Here is a 27,723-nt window from a genome sequence, read left to right on the forward strand (position 1 = left end):
AGGAACTCCTTCCTGGAAACAGCAGTCCCTGTGCCTAGCATGTTTATTTTAAATTTTTCTTCTTTTTTATTGTAGATGTTTATTACTATAAACTGCCCTTTCATTACTGCTTTAGCTGCATACATTTTGTAAGTTTCATTTCCCTCTTCATTTGTCTCAAGATATTTTTATATTCAGAGTTCCCATTGTTGCTCAGTGGAAACAAATTTGGCTAGCATCCATAAGGATGCAGTTTCGATCCCTGACCTCACTCAGTGGGTTAAGGATCCAACATTGCCATGAGCTATGATGTAGGTCACACACACAGCTTGGATCCCACATTACTGTGACTGTGGCATATTCCGGTAGCTATAGCTTTGATATGACACCTAGCCTAGGAACCTCCATATGCCCTTTGCCCTAAAAAAAAAGGCCAAAAAAAAAAAAGATAGTTTTGCATTCCCTTTTGACGTCCTTTTTAACTCAGTGGTTGTGGAAGAGTGTGTAACTTGATTTCTATGTATTTGTGAGTTTTCCCCTTTTCTTACTGTCATTGATTTTAAGTTTCATTCCACTGTGGTTGGAAAAGATACTTAGTATAATTTCGATCCTCTTGAATTGTTGAAAACTTTTTGTGACCTAGTATGCAATCAATCCTGAAGAATATTCTATACGTGATTGAGAAGAATGTGTTTCCTTCTGCTTTGGAAAAGTCCTGTATATGTCTCTTAGATCCATTTGGTCTACAGCGTTGTTCAAAACCACTGTTTATTGATCTTGTCTGAATATTCTATCCATTATTGAAATCAAAGTATTTAAATATCCTTCAATTTATCCTTTCAGATCTATCAGTATTTGTTCATATAATTGTTTTGATGTTGAGCGCATACATATTTACAATTTTTATATTTTCCTATTGAATTGGTGCTTTTATCATTATGTACTGGTCGTCTCTGTTTCCAGAGACAAAAGTCTTTTGACTTGAAGACTTTTTGTCTTTGTCTTAAAGACTACTTTGATTTTAACAAAGCCACTAAAGTGGGTTTCTTATAGGTAGCTGGATCTTACTTTTTTAATTCATTCAGCTATTCTGTGTATTTTTTAGTGAAGATTTTAGTCTAATCCCCAATAAAGTGCTAATAAAATTGATAAATCACTATAAAATTTATTAATAAAAAATGTAGAAAGTACAATTTGGAAAGAAAATGGAACAATATTACAAAAATTACATAAAATAAAAAATTAGATATAGTTTTGAAATATAAAGGAATTGGCAAACTATTTTGAACAATATCTTATCAAAAATGACAAAGGGAGAAATTGAGAAACTAAATATTCCTTTATTCATTAATGAAAATGAGTCTTACAGTGAAAAACTTTTCCACAAAAAAATGGAAGGCCCAGATGACTTCACTACTGAAGTCTTGCAAATATTACAGATATAAATATCACTGAGCCTATAAAATTTTTTCTGAGAAAAGAAACACTTTCAAAATCATTTTTATATTTTGATATCCCCCCTGAAAATTTTATTTCAAGAATGGAAAATTATAGGCCAAATTCTCCCGTGAACATAGATGCAAATATCCTAAACTAAATATTAGCAAACCAAATTCAATTATAATAAAATAGATATAAGCAGCCAAAGGTGGGTTTATCCCCAGGAATTCTGGATTAATTGAATATTTAATAAAGTAATCAAGGTGGTACTTGCATCCCTGAATTAGGATGTACAAGGATGTGGAAAAACCTTTGATCATATGGTAACAAGAAAAACCTCAACAAAATGAAAATCATATTTACATGGTCAGTGAACCAGGTGCAGCGGATTCAAGAAACCCTTGACTCTCTGACATCCATGTAGGTGCGTGGAGTGCACATCTGAGCACAGGTGCAGAGTCTCGTCAGCTTCACAGAGACACTTTGAAGGGATGAGAAGGAAGCAGCCAGTTCTTGGATGACAGTGTAAACAGTCTAGGCAGAAATTTAGAAGAAACCCAGAGTTCCCTGTGGTGCAGCAGGTGAAGACTGAGCGTTGTCACTGCAGCAGCTTGGGTCACTGCTATGGCACGGTTTTGATCCTTGGCCTGGGAACGTCCATGTGACATGGGCATGGCCAAAAAAAAAAAGAAGAAATTTAGAAGAAACCCAAATGCAAAAACAAATCATTTCACCTCCAAATTCCCTTCCCTTTATGCTATAAGAGTTTTGCCTAGAAAGCAGCAGTGGAGGAGATGCTGGTAGTAAGAGGGAAATCACAGAGTCCTACACATCCTCACGGCAAATACACGTGTGAGGTTCGCTTTTTTTGAATTCATAGGTGAAACAAAATATCTAAAATCGCTCCTCACCTCTGAGTTTCAGAAGTATAAATCTTCTAGAAGGTAACAGTAGAGAATACCTCTACGACCTTGGATTAGGCAAAGATTTCTTAAACTTGCCACTAAATCATTAAACATTAAAGAAAATATTGATAAATTAGGTGAGTAAATTAAAAACATTTGTTCATCAAAAGATACAACTAAGAGCATGCCAAGGCATACTTCAAAATGAAAGTATACCTTTACAAATCTGATGGAAGGACTTATAGACAGATTATAAGAACACATCAACAAGAAAGGTACAAACTGGGAATAAAATTGGTAAAATGGCTGATAATACATTATACAGAAAAGGACATACCAATAGTTGATAAAAATATATATTTTTAAATGCTCAATAAAGGAGGCCCAGGGAGAAAGGAGAGCACTGCCTGATTATTTCTTTGTAAAAACTGGTGTCTTTCCCTGGATTCTATGGTGTTATCCTTTTTAAAAACTATGGATACATAGCTTTATCTGCCAGAGTGCTGAGTTACTGGGATCTCTTTAAACCAGCTCTTTCCATATGTGTCTTCACATCCCTGACTGTTGTGGCTGGACCAGCCTTGTGGTTCTTATCGCAAGATGTCCTCAGTGATAACCATCAGGAAATTTTAAGAGACAAGACTTAGTACTTCCAAGGGCTGAAAATTAAACTGCACACCTGGGACCACACAGGATGAAGTGAGAGAGAGAAGGTGTGAGATCCCAGAGTTCTGCTTTTATAGGGTTGAGGGTGAGGCCAGGCTTTGTTTCATGGGCTCACTCTCTACTGGTGACTCTAAAACATGACAGCAGGAATGTGAAGCGTGAGAAGAGAAAACACAAGGGGTCTAAATGTCAATAATCTAAGGAATCTGGGGAGGGAGCAGCCTGGCCCTTTACCTGGTTGTGTGGCTGGCAATGTTTATTCAAGAGAAGTGGATGCCTCCGCAATTAAAGCTTAAATATGGCACTTGCCTTTCCAACAACAAAATAAAACAAACCAACTGTGAGGGCTTATGCTACGTACCTAGAATAAGGCAGGGAGAGAAGGTGTGGCAAGAAATGTCTTCTTGAGAGAGATTATGAAGAAGGATGGCAGGTATATTCCATGCCTGCAGCAGCCAGGGTGTCTTGGTCCATAATTACCTGCCTTGGAAATACCAACTGGCTTGCTTATGGAAAGCTCCGCTGTGCCTCAGCCCTTTTCTCACCACCATTCCCCAGTGATTTTTCCTTTCACTCAAAGGTTTGTCTGCAAAGATTCAAAGGCAAATCTCTGCAAAACAACCTTTGCAAAAAAACAAACAAACAAACAAACAAACAAATCTTGGAGTAGTACAGAAAACAGACCTCCAAAAGTCTAAGCCTTCAGAGTTCCTTCTTTGTTATCTGAATCAAGTCTCCTGGTGACAAAACGGTGGAGTAATTTTGGTCTGGCTTGGATAAGGTAGGAAGGACTCTTTTCTAAGATTCCAAATCACTATTTCCAAAGGTAATGAGTACCCTGTATAGGAGAGGTCGTGGCTTCCAGAGAAAGTAACCTGACCTGTCAACCTTACCATCAACTTCATTTCCGAGTGAGTACATGATGACTTTCGAGATGTCGTCCCAGAAATATGATGTTAAATTACCATTTAACAGAAGGAAAAGAAAACACTCTCTAATCAATCTCCCTAAATAATGAACAGAGGAGAGAAAAAGTGAAACTGTATTCTCACCCTGAAATATACACATTTAATTTGAAGCCAGCAGACTCACAAAAATGCTATACTCTGTGACTCTAGAAAGTTGTAAATTAAAGTTAGCATTAATCAAAATTCGAGCATTTTGTATTTAAGATACTTCATATAAAATGATAAAGCTAATGGATATCATAAACACCCTTCACACCCTGAAATAATTCTTTGTACTTTCTGGATTCACACTGCATTTATTTCAAAATGACTGATGTGTTCTAACCATCAGTTTTCTCATGGCCTCTTTCACCTCCTTGTTCCTCAGGCTGTAGATGAGGGGGTTCAACACGGGGACCACCACGGTGTAGAACAGAGACACCACTTTAATGTGGTCAGCCGCGTGGCTCGATTTTGGTAGGACATAGACAAAGGTGACTGTCCCATAAAACAGAGTGACGGCGGTGAGGTGGGAGGTGCAGGTCGAGAAGGCCTTGTGCCTGCCCTCGGCAGAGTGCATCCCCAGGATGGAGTGGACAATGTACAGATACGAAAAAATGATGGCACACAGCGTGAGCACAATGATTGACCCAGCTGAGACAGCAGGAGATCGTTCAGCAGCATACCTGTGAGTACAGGAGAGCTCCACCAGTGGGGGCAGGTCACAGAAGAAATGGTCGATTTTATTTGGCCCACAGAAAGTCAGGCTCAGTAAGCATCCGGTAAATGATGCAGCATTCGCACACCCTCCCAGATAGGAGGCAACCAGCAAGAGGATGCAGACTCTGGGAGACATGTGTGTGGAGTAGAGAAGTGGGAAGCAGACGGCCACGTAGCGGTCATAGGCCATGGCGGCCAACAGGAAGCACTCGGCTGTTCCAAAGACAACATCGCAGCCGAGCTGGGCTATGCAGCCAGCGACAGGCATGGTGAGTTTCTCCTTTAGGAAACTCACTACCATGACAGGTGTGACCGAGGAAGAGTACCCAATGTCCACAAAGGCCAAATGGCTGAGGAAAAGGTACATGGGAGTGTGAAGCTGAGGGCTGCTTTGGATTAACACAATTATGCTGACATTGCCCAGTATGGTGGCAATGTAGATTCCTAGAAAAACCACAGAGAAGACGGAACGAAGTGACGGGTTCTCCGTTAACCCCAAAATAATGAATTCGGTCACCATCGTGTGGTTTCCAACCTCCATCTTGTTTGGAATGATGCCTGTTGAAGTAAAAGCCAGTCGATATGAAAATAAACGGAATGATCTCATAATTAACGTAATCACGTTACCGGCCAACCTACCAGAAAATCAACATCGATCTCACTTTTGTCTAGTGCTTACCCTCCAAACGTTCCCACACATACTCACGTCATGCGTGGTTGGAGAATATGAACGTCCTTTATCTTAAGGCCACGGATCCTCACAAAGGAACCAGTGACTCATATCAGAACAGTCAGTGCTCCCTTTGCATCATTTGATCACTTCAGATCGTTGGAGTGCCCGTCGTGGCGCAGTGGTTAGCGAATCCAACTAGGAACCATGAGGTTGCGGGTTCGATCCCTGGCCTCGCTCAGTGGGTTAAGGATCCGGCATTGCCATGAGCTGTGGTCTAGTTTGCAGACACGGCTCAGATCCCGCATTGCTGTGGCTGTGGTGTAGGCCGGTGGCTACAGCTCCGATTCCACCCCTAGCCTGGGAACCTCCATATGCCGCGGGAGCGGCCCAAGAAATGGCAAAAAGACAAAAAAAATTCAGATTGTTGAACACTTAAAGCAACGATGTTCCGAGAATTTGATGAGAACCAGAGGGCAGAGCAGTTGACCTTGTGCTAGAGTTTGACAATATCCAATGTGCTTCTGTTTCTTGGCCACTCCCCAGCCCCCTGCTGTCAGATGAGACGAATCAGTACGTGCTGATGGTTCAGAGAGGAAATGCCATGTTTTTCTTCTGGATCAAATTACATGACCAGTGGACAACTCTCTCTTCCTCTTCCGCGGTGACATATTCTGCATGATACAATTATGTGAGAGTGGCGTCTCCCACTAGCCTGGGATTTGAGGGAATGTGGAGAACAGAGAATATACAGGAAATATACTGGAAGTGAGAAATAAATGTATTGTTCTGTTAGACTCTAGTGAGTTTCCAGGGATAGTGTGTTACAATAGTTCATCATCGGACCTGATTCACATAATTACATATTGGCTGTAAACAGAAACTGTGTAGTTTCGTATTGGAGAACAATAAGAAAAACAAATCCACTTTGGATTATTAATTGTACTTTAGGTCCTGTACAGACCTAGTGAAAGAATATATTTCAGAGTCATGCATGACTAAGTATGTGTCAGAATACGTTAACAAAATGCCCACACGTGTATATTACCAGCCATGTGAGATCAAAAGAATAGTGCACAAATGTAAAAAATATCAAGCAATCTTTTCACCTAAGGAAAAAATGAGTACGTTTAATTATAAGAATGAAAAAATTAAAATTAAAGCAGATTTCCATTTTAAGCAATACTGTGGGTATGAAATATCCTAAAATATTTTCAACAAAATACTTGAATTGTTAAATATTTTTTAAAATAATCAGCATACAGAAGTGAGCTTTCATTTAATAAAGGAAATCTCCACCAACCAAAAATGATGTGAGAATTGATAATCAGCAAAACATGCTAAAGCAGAACTGCAGCTTTCTAGAGACGTTTGCCCCTCTCCACACCTCCTGCACTGTTGGTGGGAATGTAAATTGGTACAACCACTGTGGAAAACAGTATGGAGGTACCTTAGAAAACTATACATAGAACTACCATGTGACCCAGCAATCCCACTCTTGGGCATCTATCCGGACCAAACTTTCCATTATGCTTTAATAGCTGTGCAGGCATTGGGGTTAAGGGTTTGTGACTGTGCAAGTTGGAGAGTTTAAACTGAAGCTTTTTTATTGCACATTTCATTATTTCTTTATTTTACTAAAGTATAGTTTATTTACAATGTTTCTTCAATTTCTGCTGTATAGCAGGGTGACCCAGTCATACATATAACACACTATCTTCCATCACATTTCAACACAAAAGACTGGACATAGTTACCTCTGCTATTCCCTTCCCCACAGTTCTGCTCATAATTCAAGAATTATTTCCTTCAACCTCAATATAATAATACTCTTTAAAATATCCTTTTACTTGCCAAGGGAGATGAGAAGGAGAATTTTCTGTCTTTAGTTCCTTGGAGAAAGAAAACAACAACAAAAATCTCCTGTCCTAAGAAGTGATTGTAATTGGTTTATCCTGATATAAGTTTGGGATTCGAATTTACATTCCTTGTTTAATGTAAAACTCCAAGCTCTGATTATCATAAAGGAGTCAGCATTTGAAGCTGAGCTCCTGGCAGAGAGCTCCCATCAACAAGCCAGCCCCAGCCGGGCATGTGAATGAAAGCCCCACCTGAGGAGTTCCCATCGTGGCCCAACAGTTAATGAACCCAACTAGCATCCATAAGGATGCAGGTTCGATCTCTGCCTTTGCTCAGTGGGTTAAGGATCTGGTGTTGCCGTGACCTGTGGTGAAGGTCGCAAACACGGCTGGGATCCGTGCTGCTGTGGCTCTGGCACAGGCCAGCAACCACAGCTCCGATTGGACCCATAGCCTAGGAACCTCCATATGCTGAAAGCGTGGCCCTAAAAAGAGAAAACGACAAAAAAAAAAAAAAAGAAAACCCCACCTGAAAAGTGAATGCTATAGCCATGGCCATCCCAAGTGATGACTCGTCCAAACCACCTGGATGAGCCCTTCCCAATTCCTGACCCATAAAACTGTGAGAAAAATTAAATGGTTCTTGTAAACCATTTTTGGTGTAGTTTTTCAGCACTAGAAAACCACATGTTGTCTAAAAGAGCAAAATGCTAATACTATCTGAAGAGACACATCTTCATCCAAATGCCAAAGAATCCCATGCGGATAAAGCTGCACCCAAGGTAAATGCATAGTTCAAAACTACCCCACGCAAGAAGTGAGCCACCAGGAATAAGAGTTAGCACCAATAAGAAATAGTTATACCCTAAGATTTCAGATGATATATTATCTAGAATAAAATACAAAATAAGTGTTTATTTAAAATGTTAAAGAAATAAAATATAATACTAAAAATCAGAGAAAGATTCAAGATACTATATGAAAAATGGAGTTTTGTAAAAGAATACAAAAGAACTGCTAGAAATGAAAAATACTGTCATTTAATTAAAATAATAAATAGTTTAAATAGAAGATTAGATGCAGCTTAAAGGAAGACATGTAACCTAGAAATAGATGTGGGGTACTGTTGAGAAAACAGAGACCAAAAATGAAATTGAATAAATAGATGAGGAACTTAGAAGATAGAAGAGGGCTCATTTTTACATTCAGTGGGAATTCCAGAAGAAAAACAATAAGAGGTGATTTTTTAAACAGATAATGGCTGAAGTTTTTTGAGAATGATGAAAAATATGAGTTCTCGTATTGAGAAGCACAACTAGTGATGAGTAGAGTAAATGGAAACACATAGTAAAAGTGGAAAAAATAACAAAGAAAAAAACATTTAAATTAGCCAATGTAATAGACAATAACCTATGAAAGCATGACATTGAGACTAAAGGCAGACTCTTCATCAGTAGCAATAGAAAACCAGACGATGCTGAAGCAATAATTTCAAAAGCTTGAGAGAAAATGACCTAATAAGGACCAGCAAGACAGAGAAAGCCAAACATCATATGATATCACCTACATGTGGAATCTTTTTCAAAGAAGGCTACAAATGAACTTATTTGTAGAACAGAAACAGACTCACAGACTTTGAAAAACATGCTTACCAAAGGGAACAAGTTAGGAGGGTAGGAATGGAGTAGGCATTTGGGATTGGCACATGCACACTGAGATACGTATATGGAATGATTGGCCAACGGGGACCTACCGTATAGCACAGGGAACTCTACTCAAGAGTCTGTAATAGTCTATGTGGGAAAATGATCCGAAAGAATGGATGTGTGTATATGTATAACTGAATCACTTTGTTGTACAGCGGACACCTGTGAATCAACTATACTTCATTAAAACTTTAAAAAATGAAAAAAATAAAGCCAGGTAGAGGGAAAAAATTATTGAGTTCCTTGTGGCACAGTGGGTTAAGGATCCAGTGTTTTCACTACAGCTACTCAGGTCACTGCTGTGGCATGGGTTTGATCCCTGGCCCAGGAACTTCTGCATGCCACAGGTGCAGCCAAAAATAATAATAAAAATTAATAAAAATATTTATTGTGTGCTTTCTATTTATCAGACACTCCTCTAGTTATCTGTGAGTCTCTGCTAAGAGAGACAAGAACGCTGTACTCTCATGTTGTCTATTCTCCTATGGAGGCTGCAAGTCAAGAAGAAAGGAAAATATAAAAGTAAAAAAGCAAGAAATTTTAGACAATGAGAAGTGGTATGCAGAGAATTAAAATAAGGTGATTGGGAGTTCCCGTCGTGGCGCAGTGGTTAATGAATCCGACTAGGAACCATGAGGTTGCATGTTTGATCCCTGCCCTTGCTCAGTGGGTTGATGATCCGGCATTGCCGTGAGCTGTGGTGTAGGTTGCAGACATGGCTCAGATCCAGCATTGCTGTGGCTCTGGTGTAGGCCAGTGGCTACAGCTCTGATTAGACCCCTAGCCTGGGAACCTCCATATGCCACGGGAGCAGCCCAAGAAATAGCAAAAAGACAAAAAAAAAATTTTTTTAAATTTTAAAAAAATAAGGTGATTGGATAGCATTTTGGTGGATAATTTTAAGTTAGCAGAAGCATCTATGTAGAGGAGGCATTTCAGATTTTTGGGGAGCTGTGCCTGCAGCATGCTTAAGGGCCAGGGATCAAACTGCACCACAGCAGTGACAATGCTAGATCCTTAACCCATTGAGCCACCAGGGAACTCCTAGAGGAGGCATTTAAAAGAAAACATAAATGATGCAAACAAAACAGCCATGACAAGATAAGGGAATGGAAGGGCACTGCAGTGTAGACAGACATGCAAGGGCCCTAAAGTGAGTGGCAGCTTTCTACATTCAAACAACAGCAGCAAGACAGTGTGGATGGCTAGAGTAGTAAAAATTAACTAAAGAACTAGGCAGAGGACAGATCGTTTATGGCTCTAAAAGCCATCATAAGGAGCTTAAACATTATTTTAAGTGCATTGAGAAGACAAGGCAAAGTTTTAAACAGAATGCCATGCTCTAATTTACATAATTATCACTCTGGCAAGTCTAGAGGGACTAAACTGTAGAGGAAAAAGGATTAACAGAAAGCCCTGTTTGCACGTAGTAGTAGTCCAGGTGCAATATGGTGCTGGCCTGGGTGGTAGTAAGAAAGGATGAGAATAGTGGACAGATTAGGGAAGTATTTGATGCATTCAAAGGGAATCTGCAGTCCGGTCAAGAGAAATGTCAAGACAATGCAATACAAGATCTTTTGTGAAAGCAGCCCAACCAAACCGCAACTACCTGTAGTTCTGAGGTCGTCCCAGCATTCCCGCAGAAAACAAGCCAGACCACTGATAAAGCAGGTACCAAACAAAGAGAAAGACCAGCAAGTACTATCAAACATTAGGTAATACTTCAGAGGTACTGCTATCAAATATCGGAAGCTTGCTGCTTTAGGAAGATGAAAGGTCATCGTTTTTAAAAGGAGCACATGTAGACTCTTGAATTGCCAACTGGAATATTTGCTACTTTTTTTAAAAATCTCAACATTAAAAATTTATTTTACTAACTATACAGATAAATAACTATCAATACCCTTTTCTTACCCAATTCTTAGTTGACTATGAAAAACTTGCATCTATGAAGTGATGATTAAAGCACTGCCTTTAATCAATTGTACATATGAACTAACTTCATACAATAATGTAAGAATGTTAAATCTCTGGTTGCATTAGTCACAGGATTGTGTCAGAGGTTCAGAAGACATAAATCTGTAATAAATTTTGTATTTTTATAAGAAAATATGTACGTGAAAAGTTCAAATGGGAGTTCCTGTTGTGGTTCACTGGTAACAAACCCGACTAGTGTCCATGAGAACACGGGTTTAATCTCTGGCCTCACTCAGTGGGCTAAGGATCCAGTGTTGCCATGAGCTGTGGTATAGGTTGCAGATCCGGCTCAGATCTGGTGTTGCTGTGGCTGTGGTGTAGGCTGGCAGTTGCAGCTCCAATTCAACCCCTAGTGTGGGGACCCCCATATGCCATGGGTGTGGCCTTAAAAAGAGAAAAAGAAAAAGAAAGACTCAAATGAATTCAAAATATGATATGAATTGCCAGTATAATATGCAAAGCATGACATACAGTCCTGCAATGAAAATAAAAGTTTTCAGAGCCAAAAACCCCAGGTATAAATTCCAAGTCTACCACTTACTGACTAGATGATCTTCGAAAAGTTGCATAACCCTTCTGAGATTCAATTTCCTTATTTTAAAAATTGGTGTGATAATAATATTTACCTCAAAAAGTCACTGTGTTGAATGGGGTATGTTAATATACCTAGCAACGGACAGCAATGAATGCAGAATCCATAAATGAGAAGCCCTTGAAATGTTTCCGCTACTACAAATGCAACAGACATTTATAAATCAATAGCAATGAACGAATATTACCTGCTGCTCTAATATTATGATGGAAACAAGCTCCAGGAATCACCTCTGTACAGTAGAGCTTATTTTTGCAGGATGTAGGACCATTTGGCAAGAAAGACCATAAGTACCTTGGCAACAGGCCTGCACAGGTTTGATAATATCCTGCTGAAAATCCAGTGGGAGAAAATCCAGTGAGACTGAGAAAATTAGATGTGTTTACCTATTCCTACAGTTTTAGGCTGATGGAGGTATTCATTAAGGTCTCATGGGCTTCATTTATCCTCCTCATTATTTTTATACAGTTTTATAGCTACAAGGATCTAATCAGGTTTGAAACTTGATCTGGACCAGTCTAATCAATGTGGCCTATGCTGTGATCACCTGTGACATTTCTGAGAAGCAGCCATGGCCCGGTGTCTGGAACTGTTTTCTTGAGCACTGTCCTGTGGTTCCTGTTTAGTTGCGCCTGTGGAAGCTGCAGAAAGAGCCAGGTGACACAGTGACCTACAATGTGACACAGTGACCTACAATGTAATTCAATGTAATTCCAGTTAAAGTTTTTTCCTCAAATCCTGGACTCTTGAGATAGAGATGCAGAAATATCAAAGCTATTTCTTTCTTCCCCCACCCCATTTTTATCCCCTCCCGAATCTCCCTCTCTAGACAAGACAAGAATCTTTCTTTTTCTGATTCCCATGTGGTTTTTCACAAGTGATGGTACTGTTTGTACCACTCTCAAATTGCTTTTCTTACTAAAAAATATTTTTAAACACTTCCATGTGAGTATGTGTTAATTACCTCCATTCTTTGTGACTAGTCCTAGGATTCCAGAGTATTTAACAAGTATTTTAACTGTATCCCTGCCAGTGCCTCACTGTGCTTATGCACCAATAACATTCTTGGATGTACTCTAAGAAGTGGAATAACTGGGCCAAAATGTTTGCATGATTTAAATTCCAATAGGTACAGCCAAGTTACACCTAAAGAAAACTACATCATTTTTAGACGATGTTTTACATTGACAGTCTATTAGATCAAATGTACTTTTGGTTGTTTATTTGATCTACCAAGTTCTGAGTGTCTTACATTTTGATTGTAGACTTTTAAATTTCCCATATTCCTTTCAGATTTTGCTTTAAGTATTTAAACACTGAGTTAGCAAGTATACATAAATGTTTGACACCCTATAACTTCCATGTAAGTTATACTTTTTATAAGTCCTTTAAAAATATCTGTGTTGATTTGCTTTCCCCCTGTAGTATCTGAGGGACATGCTGTACCCTCACACCTTAGTTAACCACTGATATCATCAAACTTGTTCATTTGCAGTGAACAGTGTGATCTACTGTGAATTATCAAGTTTTCTACTTACTACGTTTTCTTTGTTGTTGTCCTATCATTATTTACTCTAGATTAAATCCACTTTTGTACTATCTTTAAATCTAATAATATAGAATTTGCACATCCTATTTCTGTTCTTTCACTACTCTTAAAGATTTAACATTTTGTTTGCATTTTCTGCCAATGCCTGGAATCAATTTATTTCTATAAATTAATTTTTATTTGTTCCTTTGCTTATTCTAGATTCTTGCGTTTTATGTGTTTCCTTAGTTTCTCTCTCTCTCTTCATCCATAAAAATATGTCTTGTGAGTAACAAAAATTACTGAGCCCTTCTATGACATGAAATGTCTTTAGATTCCCTCTTGGTTAAATAATATAGCTTTAAAGTATATAATTCTCTATACATAATAATCTGACAATTTAGAGTTACTTCCTTATCTTCTTGCCTTCCACATTGCTGATGAAAATTCTTAGGTCCATATTTTGTCCTTCTGTGGATGATTGTTGCTGTTTATAGAAATTTTTAGAGTATTTTACATATTTCATCACAATTTTTAGGATAATTTTTTCTCGTCATTCTGTATACTTGGCACTAGATGAGATCCTTCTCGCTCTGGACTCTTGTCTCTGTCCAGCACTGAAACGTTTTCTTCAGTTGTGTCACTAGGTGCTACTCCTCTTCTCCCACTCCTCCATTCGCACGCTCTCTTCTGCAGTTTCACTAGGCACGTGTTGTTAAATTTTTTACTGCCTTCCACATCTCCTAACTCTTCTTTTATTCTTCACCTCTTCAACCTTTTGTGCTACCTCTTAGGTATATTCGTCAACCTAGTTTTCCATCTCACTGAAGGAGTCCTCCCTGCGTCTATTTTGATGTTGAACCCATCTGCTGAGAGTTTGTTTTTTTTTATTTCAACAATAAACTTATATTTTTCAGCATCTCAAGTTGATTTTCATACATGCAATATATTTTTATTTTCCTCTGAATGTATTAGTTATAGTTATTCTATGATCTTTATTCTAATTACTAAACTCATTTCCTTAAGAGCTGGATCTTTTGATGATTACATTTGGTGTTCTCTTTCTTGTTTTTTTTTCCTCAATAATTAGCTCATTCTCTTTTGGGGGGGGGTCAACTTTGTACTTCTGATTAGCTATTAACCTTTATGTGAAGGCCATAAACATTTGCCAAATCTACTTAGTGCCTCTGAGACAGAGACAAGATGTACTGTCAGATAGGAGGTCCCAGGGGCTGGATTTCTGGACTTTTTGCTTTTTTTCTTCCTGGATGCTGCAAGCCACCTGGAATGCTGCCCTGTTTCTTGGACCCTATTAATCCTTTGCATCTTCCTCCCAAGGGAAAACTCTGAAATAGATTCCCGATTGAATTAAGTTAGAGTGTAACAGATTAAAATGCCTAATTTTTCTACAGGGATACCCCAAACAGTGACCCCAGTTATGGTCCAGGGGATTTCTTCTTCTAACCACGGTTACAGCTTCCAAATTTCTATAATTCTAGAACTTTTTCAGCAGCTTTCTCCTAAGAGGCATCTTTCCTTTAATTGCATTTCATCTGCTTTTTAATCTGTCTAGGAATACTAACAATTTGAGGCTATAAATAGCATTTCCCTTTCTGGTTTTCTAGAATTGGTATTAGTTCACTTATTTAATATACATTTCTTATCATGAATTTGAATCAGGAATAAGAGATTACAGTATGTTCGCAGACTACCACTTTAATTAAATTCCTATGTGGGAGTCACTGACTCTGTCTTTATAGATGTTGGTTTATTCCCTATTGGATGGGAGAAAACACACTTGAAACTGAAAGCAAACGAAAGCTGGATATTGTGAGGTGAATTGTAAAATTATTAAGAGCAAGCAGAGAATGCCATGAAGCAATAAAAAAACAATGAGGGTATTTCTTTTAAAGATCCAGCCTAAAAAGGAAGCAATGACTGGGAAATGAGAGGTGTAATGGAGGAAAATTATAGAAAGGAAGGGATACTTTTCCTGTTCTCATATTATGAATCTTAGAATATGCATGGGAGGATTCTAGGGAAGAGAGAAGGTACAGTTATGCCCAGAAATTTCAGGAATATATGGGAGAGGAAAATGGGACGAGTGCTCCCAGAAGTAGTAGACACAGGGGATGGATAGCAGAGAAACAAACTTGTTCAAAATTGAGCAAGTCAGAAGAGAGAGAAGAAAAAGATAAATGACATGTGGATTTGCCCAAGATAACACTGCAAAGGCAAAAAAATATTTCACATGCTGGAATGAAGTTAGAGAAAAGGAAGTTGAACAGGGGTTGTGTTTGCAAATGGAGGAAATATAACTAGCTCCAAAACTTTATGTGTTATGCTTCAAACTCTGAAGGCTTTCTCCTAAATACTAGTGTTTATGAAGACCAAATTTTGGTGGTCCAGTAGCAGGAAAGGGTCAAGGAATATGTGGATTAGTGAGAAAGCCAGAGAAAGAGTAGTTTATAACAATAAAAAAATTTACAAACATAAAATCAGAAAGGTTTTATTTTTTCCATAGAAGTTTGGTTGAGGAAAGCAAATGAATCTTTCCTTTGTGTGAATTTGGAGAGTGGTGCTTAATGAAAGCCAAGGACAGAAGGAAGGAAAGGAAGGAAGGAAGGAAGCTTGAAATCAACAATCAACATTTGCTAATTGTGTAGTCTTGTGAAAGTCTATTTGACCCTTATCTTCCACATTTGTAAAATATGGATAAAAACAGATTGATATTTTCTTGTATATACACTGTAATTATATTCTACAGGAATTATTTAGATTGTAATGGGTTTTATGACTTCACAATGATGCTAGAAATATTAATTATCTTTGAAGGATGCCAGGAAATGAACTCAATATTCTTCAAACTGATTCATAAAAAAAAGAAAGAAACATTTTTCCCAGACTCACCAGAAAAAGGAGAAAAAAAACCCAAATAAACAAAATAATAAATGGAAAAGGAGAAATCACAACAGATACTACAGAAATACAAAAAAAAAAAACCATGAGAATACTATGATCAATTATATACCAATAAATTTAACAACCTAGAAGAAATGGACAACTTTCTAGAGACTTACAGCCCACCAAAACTGAACCAAGAGGAAATAGATCAACTGAACAGACCAATCACTAGAAATGAAATTGAATATGTAATAAAAACACTCCCTACAAATAAAAGTCCAGGACCAGATGGCTTCACAGGAAAATTCTACCAAACATATAAAGAGGAATTTATACCCATCCTCCCTAAACTTTTATAAAAGTTTGAAGAATAAGGAACACTCTCAAAGACATTCTATGACACCACCATCACCCTCAGAGCAAAACCAAAGATACTACCAAAAAAGAAAACTACAGGCCAGTATCATTGATGAATATAAAAGCAAAAATGCTCAACAGAATTTTAGCCAATTGAATCCAACAACATATAAAAAAGATCATACACCACAAACAAGTGGGATTCATCCCAGGTTCACAAGGATGGTTCAACATAACACAAATCAATCAACATCATACACCACATTAACAGAAGAAAAGTCAAAAACCACATGATCATCTCAATAGATGCAGAAAAAGCATTTGACAAAGTCTCATGTCTATTCATGATAAAATTCTTACTAAAGTTGGTATAGAGGGAACACATCTTAACATAATCAAAGCCATTTTGACAAACCCACAGCAAATATAAAACTCAATGGAGAAAAGCTGAAGGCCTCCCCCTAAAATCTGGACCAAGACAAGGATGTCTACTCATCCCACTTTTATTCAATTCAGTATCAGAAGTCCTAGCCACAGCAATCAGACCAACAAAAGAAATAAAAAGCATCCAATTGGAAGAGAAGAGGTAAAATTGTCACTATATGCAGGTGACATGATACGATATATAGAAAACCCTAAGGACTCAACCCAAAAACTACTTGAACGGATCAGCAAATTCAGCAAAGTAGCAGGATATAAAATTAACATTCAGAAATCAGTAGCATTTCTGTATACTAGCAATGAAATATTAGAAAAGGAATTCAAATGGAATTCCCATCATGGCACAGTGGAAACAAATCCAACTAGGAACCATGAGGTTGTGGGTTCAATCCCTGGCCTTGCTCAGTGGGTTAAGGATCTGGTATTACTGTGGCTCTGGCATAGGCTGGCAGCAACAGCTTGGATTAAACCCCTATCCTGGGAACCTCCATAAGCCATGGGTACAGCCCTAAAAGGACAAAAGACAAAAAGAAAAAGAAAGGGAATGCAAAAATACAATACATTTTTTAATTGCATCCAAAATAATTAAACACCTGAGAATAAACCTGACCAAGAAGATGAAAGATTTATATGCTGAGAACTATAAAACATTAATCAAGGAGATTAAAAAGGATTCAAAGAAATGGAAAGATAGTCCATGGTCCAGGATTGGAAAAATTAATATTGTAAAAATGGCCATACTACCCAAAGCAATCTACAGATTCAATGCAATCCCTATCAAATTTCCCATGACATTTTTCACAGAACTAGAACAAACAATCCAAAGATTTATATGCAACCACAAAAGACCCAGAATTGCCAAAGCAATTCCGAGGAACAAAAACCAAGCAGGAGGCATGGCTCTCCCAGACTTCAGGCAATATGACAAAGCCACAGTCATCAAGACAGTGTCGTAGTGGTACCAAAACAGACATACAGACCAATGGAACAGATAGAGAACCCAGAAATAAAATATACACAGACACCTATGCTCAATTAATCTTTGGCAAAAGAGGCAAGAATATAAAATGGGGAAAAGAGAGTCTTTTCAGCAAGTGGTGCTGGGAAAACTGCACAGCCACATGTAAATCAATGAACTGGAACACTGCCGGTGTCCCTGCGGGGATGGACAGTGTCGGTGATGCACACGGAGACAGCCTCTTTGTCCCTTCTCTCAGAGCACTGGACTGCTCAAATTTCATTAGCATAAGTAGCAGTTTATATAGACAGCTTAATTGTAACTTACATTACAGTGCTTAGGTCATATTTTTAAAGGTTACACTTTTAGATTACATGGTACAGTAGATATACATTGTATTCTAAGGATTTTAATTAAAACCAATGGATACAATATATCATGTAAAACTATAATGGGTACAAAACATCATGTGGAAAAAACATTATATGAAAATAAGGCGATTCAGTACAAAATGTTTTGTGGTTACTTTTAGCAAGCACCACCTGTTACTGTTTTAAGCTAATCTTTAACAACTAGAAAGGTCACAAGCACAAGAATTTGACATTTACAAAGCTTCATCTTTTAGATTAAAGCTTGGGGTACTAACTTCAAAGCGTTATGGTCAGGGGACAGTATGAGAAAATATTTTTTATATCAAAGCAACTTAATTTCCTAAAACTTAAAAGCTTTTTACAAAATTCATTAAAAGCAAGATTACTATTATGTTTTTTCATGTATGTCTAACCTATTCTTAACCTATTGTACATACACAATTACCTAACTCTAAAACCTATTCTTACTTGTAACAAACTAATGAATACTTGTTTTTACCTACATTGGATCTGAATAGGGGGAATTTAACCAAGTAAAGCTCTTATTATTTTATTACTGTTCCAATTTTTTGTTGTTCCAATTTTATTGTCACAAAACAATATAGGAAAATAACGAAGAATAACAAACAAATAACAGGAACGATTGAATAATAAGTAAATAACAAGAAAGACTGATTTTTCCAAGAAGTGATTTTTATTCCTGCACTGTTGTGCAAAGCCTTCATTTTGTTATTGTAGCCATTGTTGTTGGGTTAGCAGGTAAGCCTCATTATTTTTAGAACTTGTCCTCAGAACTGTGCCGCCAGGTAAGCCCTTTTCCCTATTTCTAAACCTGCCTTCGGAACTGTGCTGTCAAGCTAGTTCCCTTCCTTGGCCTCCTGCATCTCCTTGGCTCCCCACAGAACACACCCTCACACCATGCACAAAAATAAACTTGAAATGGCCTAAAAACTTAAACATAAGACAAGACACCATCAAATACCTAGAAGAGAACATAGGCAAAACATTCTCTGACATCAATCTCACAAGTGTTTTCTCAGGTCAGTCTTCCAAGGCAGCGGAAATAAAAGCAAAAACAAACCAATGGGACATAATCAAACTGACAAGCTTTTGAACAGCAAAGGAAACCAAAAAGAAAACAAACAAAAAAAAAACTTACAGAATGGGAGAAAATAGTTTCAAGTTATGCAACTGACAAGGGCTTAATCTCTAAAATATACAAACAACTTATACCACTCAATAGCAGAAAAGCCAACAACCCAATGGAAAAATGAGCAAAAGACCCAAGTAGACATTGCTACAAAGAAGATATACAGATGGCAAAAAAACACATGAAAAAAATGCTTAACATCACTGATTATTAGAGAAATGCAAATCAAAACCACTATGAGGTACCATCTCACACCAGTCAGAATGGCTATCATTAAAAAGTCCACAATAACAAATGCTGGAGAGGCTGTGGAGAAGAGGGAGCCCTCCTACACTGTAGGTGGGAATGTAAATTGGTACAACCACTATGGCAAACAGTATGGAGGTAACTTAGAAAACTAAATATAGAACTGCCGTATGACCCAGCAATCCCTCTCTTGGACATATATCCAGGCAAAACTTTCCTTTAAAAAGACACATGCACCCACATGTTCATTGCAGCACAATTCACAGTAGCCAAGACATGGAAACAACCTAAATGTCCATCAACAGATGATTGGATTGGGAAGATGTGGTAGATATACACAATGGAATACTACTCAGCCATAAAAAAGAATGAAGTAATGCCATTTGCAGCAACATGGATGCAACTAGAGACTCTCATATTGAGTGAAGTAAGTCAGAAAGAGAAAGACAATTACCATATGATATCACCTATATCTGGAATCTAACATATGGCACCAATGAACCTTTCCACAGAAAGGAAAATCATGGACTTGGAGAATAGACTTGTGGTTGCCAAGGGGGAGGGGGAGGGATCACGATGGACTGAGAGTTTGTGGTTAATAGATGCAAACTATTGCCTTTGGAATGAATAAGTGATGAGATCCTGCTGTGTAGCACTGGGAACTATGTCTAGTCACTTATGATGGAGCATGATAATGTGAGAAAATAGAATGTATACATGTATGTGTAACTAGGTCTCCTTGCTGTACAGTATAAAATTGACAGAACACTGTAAACTAGCTATGATGGAAAAAATGAAAATCATTAAAAAATTTTTTTAAAGAAACAAGCGTTTGCCTTAACTTTCCTATATCAAATATACTGTAAAGTACTTATATAATTGATGAAAAAACTCTTTATAAAATAGTTCTAGTTGATAAACACAGAAGGAATAAGGCTAGAATATACTCATTTTATAACCACTAGAAACAATGGATCTAGGTCATGATTACCAAGGGCCGTTTAGAATCAGTAAGTGAAAAAATATTAGGGACTTTATACTGAGTGAATATGAACATACTTATTAACTTTAAAATCACAGAAAGGGAGTTCCCGTCGTGGCGCAGTGGTTAGCGAATCCGACTAGGAACCATGAGGTTGAGGGTTCGGTCCCTGCCCTTGCTCAGTGGGGTCACGATCCGGCGTTGCCGTGAGCTGTGGTGTAGGTTGCAGACGCGGCTCAGATCCCGCGTTGCTGTGGCTCTGGCGTAGGCCGGTGGCTACAGCTCCGATTCAACCCCTGGCCTGGGAACCTCCATATGCCGTGGGAGCGGCCCAAGAAATAGCAACAACAACAACAAAAAGACAAAAGACAAAAAAAGACAAAAAAAAAAATCACAGAAAGGACAACCAGATATTATGAGCCTCATGGTATGATGTAATAGAAACCCTACTATAAAGCTATATGCATATTATGTACAACATAATACATACAACACTACTATAAAATTTCTTGCCAAAAATCTAACCTGGATCTGGTGCTGATATCTAGATGTACCTACCAGTTCACAGTTCACACAGAGGTTTTAGGACACACGAAATGCAATAGCTATGCAATCAGCAAAACACATAATGTAGAGAATTCTAGACACTAACCAATTTATTGAATAAAAACAACTGCACAGGCAAGATGATAGGAAGCTATGGCTTAAAAAGGCACAAAATACAAAACTAAATGAAAAGGGTAGACTGTCTTTAGACTTTAACTCAACACAGTTGTAAAAAAGAAAAAAAGTAAGACAATTAAGAAAATTCAAACACCAAATATTTGATATTAAATAATTATTTTTTGGTTTACTAATGCTATCGTGGTTATGTTTTTTATGAGTTCTTAAATGTAATATATACTGAATTGTTTGTAGATGAAATAAATAATAAACATAAGTTTATAGATAGAAAAGGATAAAAACACAAAACAAAAATACTACTAGAGCTCATCAATGAATTCAGTAAAGTTGCAGCATTCAAAATTAATACACAGAAATCTGTTGCATTTCTATATGCTAACAATGAACAGAAAGATGAGTTAAGGCAACAATCCCATTTACCATTTCATCAAAAAGTATAAAAAGACTAAGCATAAACCTAAGTATGTAGTTAAAATACCTGTTCTCTGAAAACTATAAGACACTAAGAAACTGAAGACAACACAAACATATGGAAGATATACATTTTTTTATGGACAGGAAGAACTAATATTGCTAAAATGACCATACTACCCAAAGCAATCTACAGGTTCAATGCAATTCCTTTAAAAAAAAATCACATTTTTCACAGAACTAGAGCAAATAATTTTAAAATTTGTATGGAAACGTAAAGAGTGCAAATAGCCAAAATAATCTTAAGAAAGAAGAACAAAGCTGGAGGCATCAATGCTCCTTGATTTCAAACTGTACCACAAAGCTAGTCATCAACCCAAAAACAGATACATATATCAATGGAACAGAATAGTGAGCCCAGAAATAACCCCACACACTTGTGGTCAATTAATCTACAACAAGGCAATGGGGAAGAGACAGAGTCTCCAATAAGTGGTGCTGGAAAAACTGGACAGCTACATGCTAAAGAATGAAATTAGAACACTTTCTCACACCATATACAAAAATAAACTCAAATGGACGAAAGACCTAAGTGTAAGACCAAAAACCATAAAACTCTTAGAAAAAAACATAGGCAGAATTCTCTTTGACATATATGATAGCAACATTTTTTTTTTTTTTGCTAAGTCTCCTAAGGCAAGGGAAACAAAGGCAAAACTAAACAAACAGCCTAAGTAGACTGAAAAGCTTTGGCGCAGCAGAGGAAACCGTCAACAAAATGAAAAGACAGAGTCCTGAGTGAGAGAAGATATTTGCAAGTGACATGACTAATAACAAGTTGGTATCCAACATATATAAACAGCTCATACGACTCAACATCAGAAAACAAACAACCAGATTTTAAAATGGGCAGAATGTCTGAATAGACATGTTTCCAAAGAAGATATACAGGTTCCTACAAGTAACATTGAGAAGATGCTCAACATTGCTAATTATCAGAGAAGTGCAAATCAAAAGCACACTGAGACATCAGAGTGGATGTAGTAAAAAAAGACTACAAATAACAAATGTTGGCAATGATGTGGAGAAAAGTAAATCTTTGTGCTCTCCTTGTGGGAAGGTAAATTGTCGCAGCGGCAATGGAAAACAATTTGGAGGTTCCTTTAAAAACTAAAAAATAGAACTATCTTATGATCCAGCGATTCCACTCCTGGGTATATATCCAAGGAAAACATTTTAAAATTGAACACTTGTTTCCTGGCTGGAGGTCCTGGTGGCAAGCCTGGGGTGGCTTGCTTGGCACCCTCGCCCCCCAGGAAGTGATGGCGCACCTTCCCACCCAGCACAGGAATGACAGTGAAGTGCCCATAAACCACCCCAGCATGGGTGGGTCTTCAGCCTGATAATCTACAAGGTCTGGCCAGTCCTGGGAGAGGTGGGAATTATATGGAAGGATAATTGGGGCTCTGGAGCCAGATTGCTTGAGTAACTGATTTGGAATCAAGATGCTGGCACTTTCCAGCTGTGTAACCTTGGGCAAGTGACATCATCTTTCTAAACCTCAGTTTCCTTACTTATAAAATAGAGATTTGTTAGGATTAAATTCAGAAATCATGAGTTTCCCTTGTGGCTCAGCAATAATGAACCTGACTAGTATCCATGAAGATGCAGGCCTCACACAGTGGGTCTAGGACTCAGCATTGCCCTGAGCTGTGGCATAGGCCAGCAGCTGCAGCGCCTATTCGACCCCTAGCCTGGGAACGTCCATAGGCCATGGGTTTGGCCCATTAAAAAAAAAGTTGAACACTTTGAAGCACTCAACAAAATCAGGGTTCTGTTACCAAGAAAAAAAAGGGGAGACTATACATTGGATAGACAACTAGAAAACTTCACCATATAACCTCATCCTGGTTGTTACTATTGTTACTGTATTATTACTATATTATTACAGTATTATTACTATTGTTATATTATTCTTGGTTAGATTTATATGTGTTTTACCATTTTTTTTCTTTATTCATCATTGCTTCTTACATCCCTCTCCTTCCTTACAGACTCAATTTCTTTCTTCTGATGTACTTTCTTCATTTAATGGCTCTCTTAGCAATGGTATACAGACATTAAATCCTTTCAAGTGTTTGTTTTTTTTCCCTGAAAATATCTTTATGTCATTCTTAGCCTTAAGTGATCTCTTAGCTGGGCAAAACATTCTAAGTTGATAATTATTTTTGCTCAGCATTTCGAAGATATTATTTTCTTGCTGAGTATTTGTGGATAAAGCCTCAATTGGTGTTTGAGTTTCCCTCTTTTCATAAGGCCATAGTCTGGACTGTTCCCTAAATTTGCAATACTCACAAAGTTTAAAACTCCTTTGTTTTTCCTGTATATTATGTGTATGTATTGTGTTTTTATAGACTTGTTTTGTAGAGGGGTGAAAGTCTCCACAAGGAAGTTAGAGGCTTCTGGTTTGACATTTTCTGTTTAGGGGAGGTAATTTGTAAAAGTTGACAGGAAAAAAATCTCATAGATGCTATCACAATTACAGTGTGTTCATGGATGCCATTGGTCAATCCACAAGTGTTTCTCCACACACTGACCACAGCCCAGAAACTCAGCCAAAGAAAAGGAAGACTTGAATGTTATCAGAGTCATATGCCACTGCCACATCGACTACCAGGTGCAAAAGTGAAGGCAATTTAGTTTTTTCTTTCCATAAACACACTCACAAAAAAAAATGGTGAAAACATGCAAATTCACAAATGCCCCAAATGGATAGTATCCTAAATGACAATCTAGCAGCTTCACTTCCTGAGTGTGCTACCAAATTCTTTCCTCTCTTCTAACACATGGCTATAATCACCCATTTACATTTGGGAAACAGGAGAAAGACAAGTGCTTTAGCATATACTAATGGGTTGTTCACAAGAGTGAAGAAATATTTATCCTTGCAAATAAAGACAACTTTGATATTCAGTCGTCTTCTAGAAATTGATAACATCTCCCAAGATGCAAGTAATGTTTGCAGATGGAAGTCTTAGGTACCAATCTCTTGGCTGGCCAGATGGACTTTGGGGGAAGCAGTGCATTGACGTGGGCGTAATGGACCAGTACTGTTGCTTGATCAAGACTTTGTCTCTGTGGTTGACTCCCCACATCTTGCAGAGATCTTTGCAAGAAACCACATTCAGAAATATCATATGGACATGGTTGAATGCCTTGATCTTGGCTAATGAACAACTTTCTTTTAAATTGGTATATTGCTGCTCTCAAGGCTTTCTATTTTGGTTCTCTTCAGTCTCTCTAAAATTTCAGGGGAAAACCCTGAGTTTCAAAATGCATATGAACAAGAATAAGCTCATCTTACTACTTGGAATGATCTTCTTGGGACAAAATAAATCTGCAACTCTCACTCTCCCCAAAGGTAAGTTCCAAGTGAATTCTATAGCTACCTTTAAAGAAAGAACCTTGGCTGGCAATGAACATATTTCCCTCCATATTTATTTAGGAAAACAGGAGAGGCAAATATAATTTGGAGACTAGTTGGTTTTCATATAATTAATTTGGACTTCTTTCCTACAATCAGCATATTAAACTGAATAGAACTTTTATGGAATACAACTGTGACAAGTTGAACTGATCTAGAGAAAACTGGGATTGGTCACTTATTTGGACGCATTCCGCAATCCCATCCCCTTTCATGGAGCAAATTTGGGAAATCAGCATAAATTTAGAAGCCCTTGTAATATTTTTAAAAATTACATTTCTGGGAAACATGAAGCATGTTCACTGTAGTGTATTGTATATATGTAAATGGTTTTTTTCCCCTTAAGTAACATAAGCTGAGAACAGTTCTTGGCATGCTTCTCTATACTCTTATTTGTATCAGCCTGAAGAATTATCATTTTTTTTGTCTTTGCTCCAATGATTTCAGGAAATAGTAAATTTTGTGTCTAAGGTATTTACAATTAATTCAACTGAAGCAGCTAGAAAATTAACTTTTGATTCAATGCCATGCCTATATTGGGTTCAGAATCAACAGACAGTGTTACATCCATGTTTTGCCATTAATTAGCTTTGCATGTCTTTGATTCATTTTCCCATCTGTAATGTGAGGGTAAGAGTGCCTGATTCACAGGCCAAGAATGGGGATTAAATGAGAAGTTACTCAAAAAATTTGCATATTTTAACATAATAATCTAAACAGCTATGCTTTCAAGGATATATTCTCAAGAAAAATCACTTGTCCATCCTTCCAATTGTTCTAAGTGTCTACTGAATGCTATGAATTGTGCTAAACGTTGGGAGTACAGAGCTGAATAAAACCTAAGGTTTTTTTAAGTAGCTCATAGTGCAAGAAGGGCGATAGACAAACAATGCGCTATGACAATCCTGTAGGGCAAAAACGACGAAAGGGGAGACACGTTTCACATAAATCAAGGAGGACTGCTCAGCTGAGGGGATCTCCAAGCTGAAGAACAGGCATTGGAGGATCCAAGTATGTAAAGGAGTGGGGTGATTATGAGCAGGGCATTCTAGACTCTCCTAGAAAATATTTAGAACCAAAGAGGCTGTATTTGCACTAACCCAGTGGGTAGCTACCTCTGAGACCCTTAAGCCTCATATCAGAAAAACAGATTTCTTCATGACATGCCTGTTCTTTGTGAAAAAGCTGGACAATCTCTTGTACTGCAGTTCACAGCAAATCCCTCAATTAAAGCCATTTTTGGATATTTTCTACATACCCGATGTTTTACTTTCTCACTCAGAAGAGTCTCCTGTACCCCTTAGTGCTCAGAACTGTCTAATCACTAATTTTTTGTCCTGTTTCCCCCCTAGTTCCCACTTGCGGGCAGAGTCGGATGAAGGTACAGCCTTTGAGCCACCTTAGCATTTTCAGTCGTATTGTTGGGGGAAGCCAAGTGGAAAAGGGAGCCTACCCTTGGCAGGTGAGGCTCAGGGAAGTGACGGGTAAATAGAAGTGGGTCTCAGGATGAGACCTCTCAGAATCCCACGCCACTCACTCACGAGTATGCTCCCCTCTGCTTAGCGCCCCAAGATCTCATGGTGATATGCATGTTCTTTGTGATCTCAGAGTGTGTACAGTGACCCAAGACCCTCGTGATATGCATCAGCCGAGTTCTAGAAAAGATGTGTGCATAACAGCTATAAGCACTGTTGGCTTGCTCCAAAAATTGGAAATGCCATCCCAAACCTTCTGTCCCTAAAACAAAAATTCCACTCCAAATGTACCATGTAAAAAAATGTTCTGATTCAATAAATATGCTTAAAATATGCTTATCTTTTTATAGTTAAAGATGGTAAGGAAGTCAGCATTGTCATACTCACAGGTCTACTTTGCGTTTGGGATGTGAGGTTCATGCCTACACCATGGGACCTCTCAGGGAATGGCCAGGAGTGCTGCATCTTTAGTGGGTAACGTCCTAGGAATTCTGTCTCAGTCGAATGTCCTCGCTCTCCCACACCATGGAAATGCCTGTTTTTCTGCCTGCAGCCTCTGATGTTCACACTTACTGTCTTTTAAAGTCTCCCAATTTTCTTCACCCTGGGAGCCAAGCTGTATTCTTCCATCTTCATTCTATAAGTAGAACAATAGCTCTCTCTTTTTACTTCTCTTGAGTCAATCATATTAACTTCTGGATCAGTGCATGTTTGGTAAAGGTTTTTGATTGATTTTGTGTCCAGTGGGCTAATGGAATGGCTGAGTCATTGCCATTTCATTAACTGATGAATTAATTACTTGGGTGAAGAGTTGAAAGATCCATTTCTTACTTGGTCGTTTGGTTATCTCGTCAATTCAGAAGTCCATATTCAAGTCATAGTCAGGGTGACTCATTGCCTTTTTCATACTTGTGCTTTGTTGTTCGCCTTTTCTCTGTATTAATTTTTTTCACTTATTCTTGGAATAATTTTTGGTCAAAAAGGAGACAATTCTAATAAATCACTTCTTCTCTGATTCCAACAGTAGAATTAAAAGTGTTTACTTGTACCCTATAAGTCATGTTGGGGTCAAACCAAATACCATGAGTAGGATAATCCAAAGATAGAAAATGCATTGTAGGATTTCCCTGGTGCAGTGGGTTGAGAATCTGACTGCAGTGGCTCAGGTTGCTGTGGAAGCATGGGTTCTATCCCCTGCCCGGTGCAGTGGGTTGAAGGATCCAGCATTGCCACAGTTGCAGTGTAGGTGGCAGCGGTGGCTTGGATTCAGT

At 38.0% G+C, this 27,723-nt stretch overlaps 2 protein-coding genes across 3 annotated transcripts in view; one reads left to right on the forward strand and one right to left on the reverse strand.

Moving 5' to 3' along the window:
* OVCH2 (ovochymase 2) overlaps positions 1–27,723 on the forward strand; it is a 500,449-nt gene that overhangs the window by 460,503 nt on the left and 12,223 nt on the right. Inside the window, exons 5-6 of one of the 2 annotated variants that reach the window (XM_084974874.1) lie at positions 24,479–24,914; positions 26,330–26,439. In XM_084974874.1, coding sequence (XP_084831000.1) covers positions 24,479–24,914; positions 26,330–26,439 — 546 coding nt within the window. Of the gene's footprint in view, positions 1–24,145; positions 24,915–26,329; positions 26,440–27,723 lie in introns of those variants that run through there. The other variant, XM_084974875.1, reaches the window with a different exon arrangement.
* On the reverse strand, positions 1,300–27,638 carry LOC100737844 (olfactory receptor 5P4-like). The gene is made up of 2 exons (XM_084974968.1): positions 26,840–27,638; positions 1,300–5,215 (listed from the first exon to the last, which is right to left on the reverse strand). The coding sequence occupies exon 2, from the start codon at positions 5,196–5,198 to the stop codon at positions 4,260–4,262; it is 939 nt and encodes a 312-aa protein (XP_084831094.1). The 5' UTR covers positions 5,199–5,215; positions 26,840–27,638; the 3' UTR covers positions 1,300–4,259.

The sequence above is a fragment of the Sus scrofa genome, chromosome 9, assembly GCF_054392235.1.
Source record: "Sus scrofa isolate SSC_HxYL_T2T_F1_AM1 chromosome 9, Sscrofa_HxYL_maternal_Yorkshire_Landrace_v2.0, whole genome shotgun sequence".
In the NCBI taxonomy this organism is placed as follows: Eukaryota; Metazoa; Chordata; class Mammalia; order Artiodactyla; family Suidae; genus Sus; species Sus scrofa.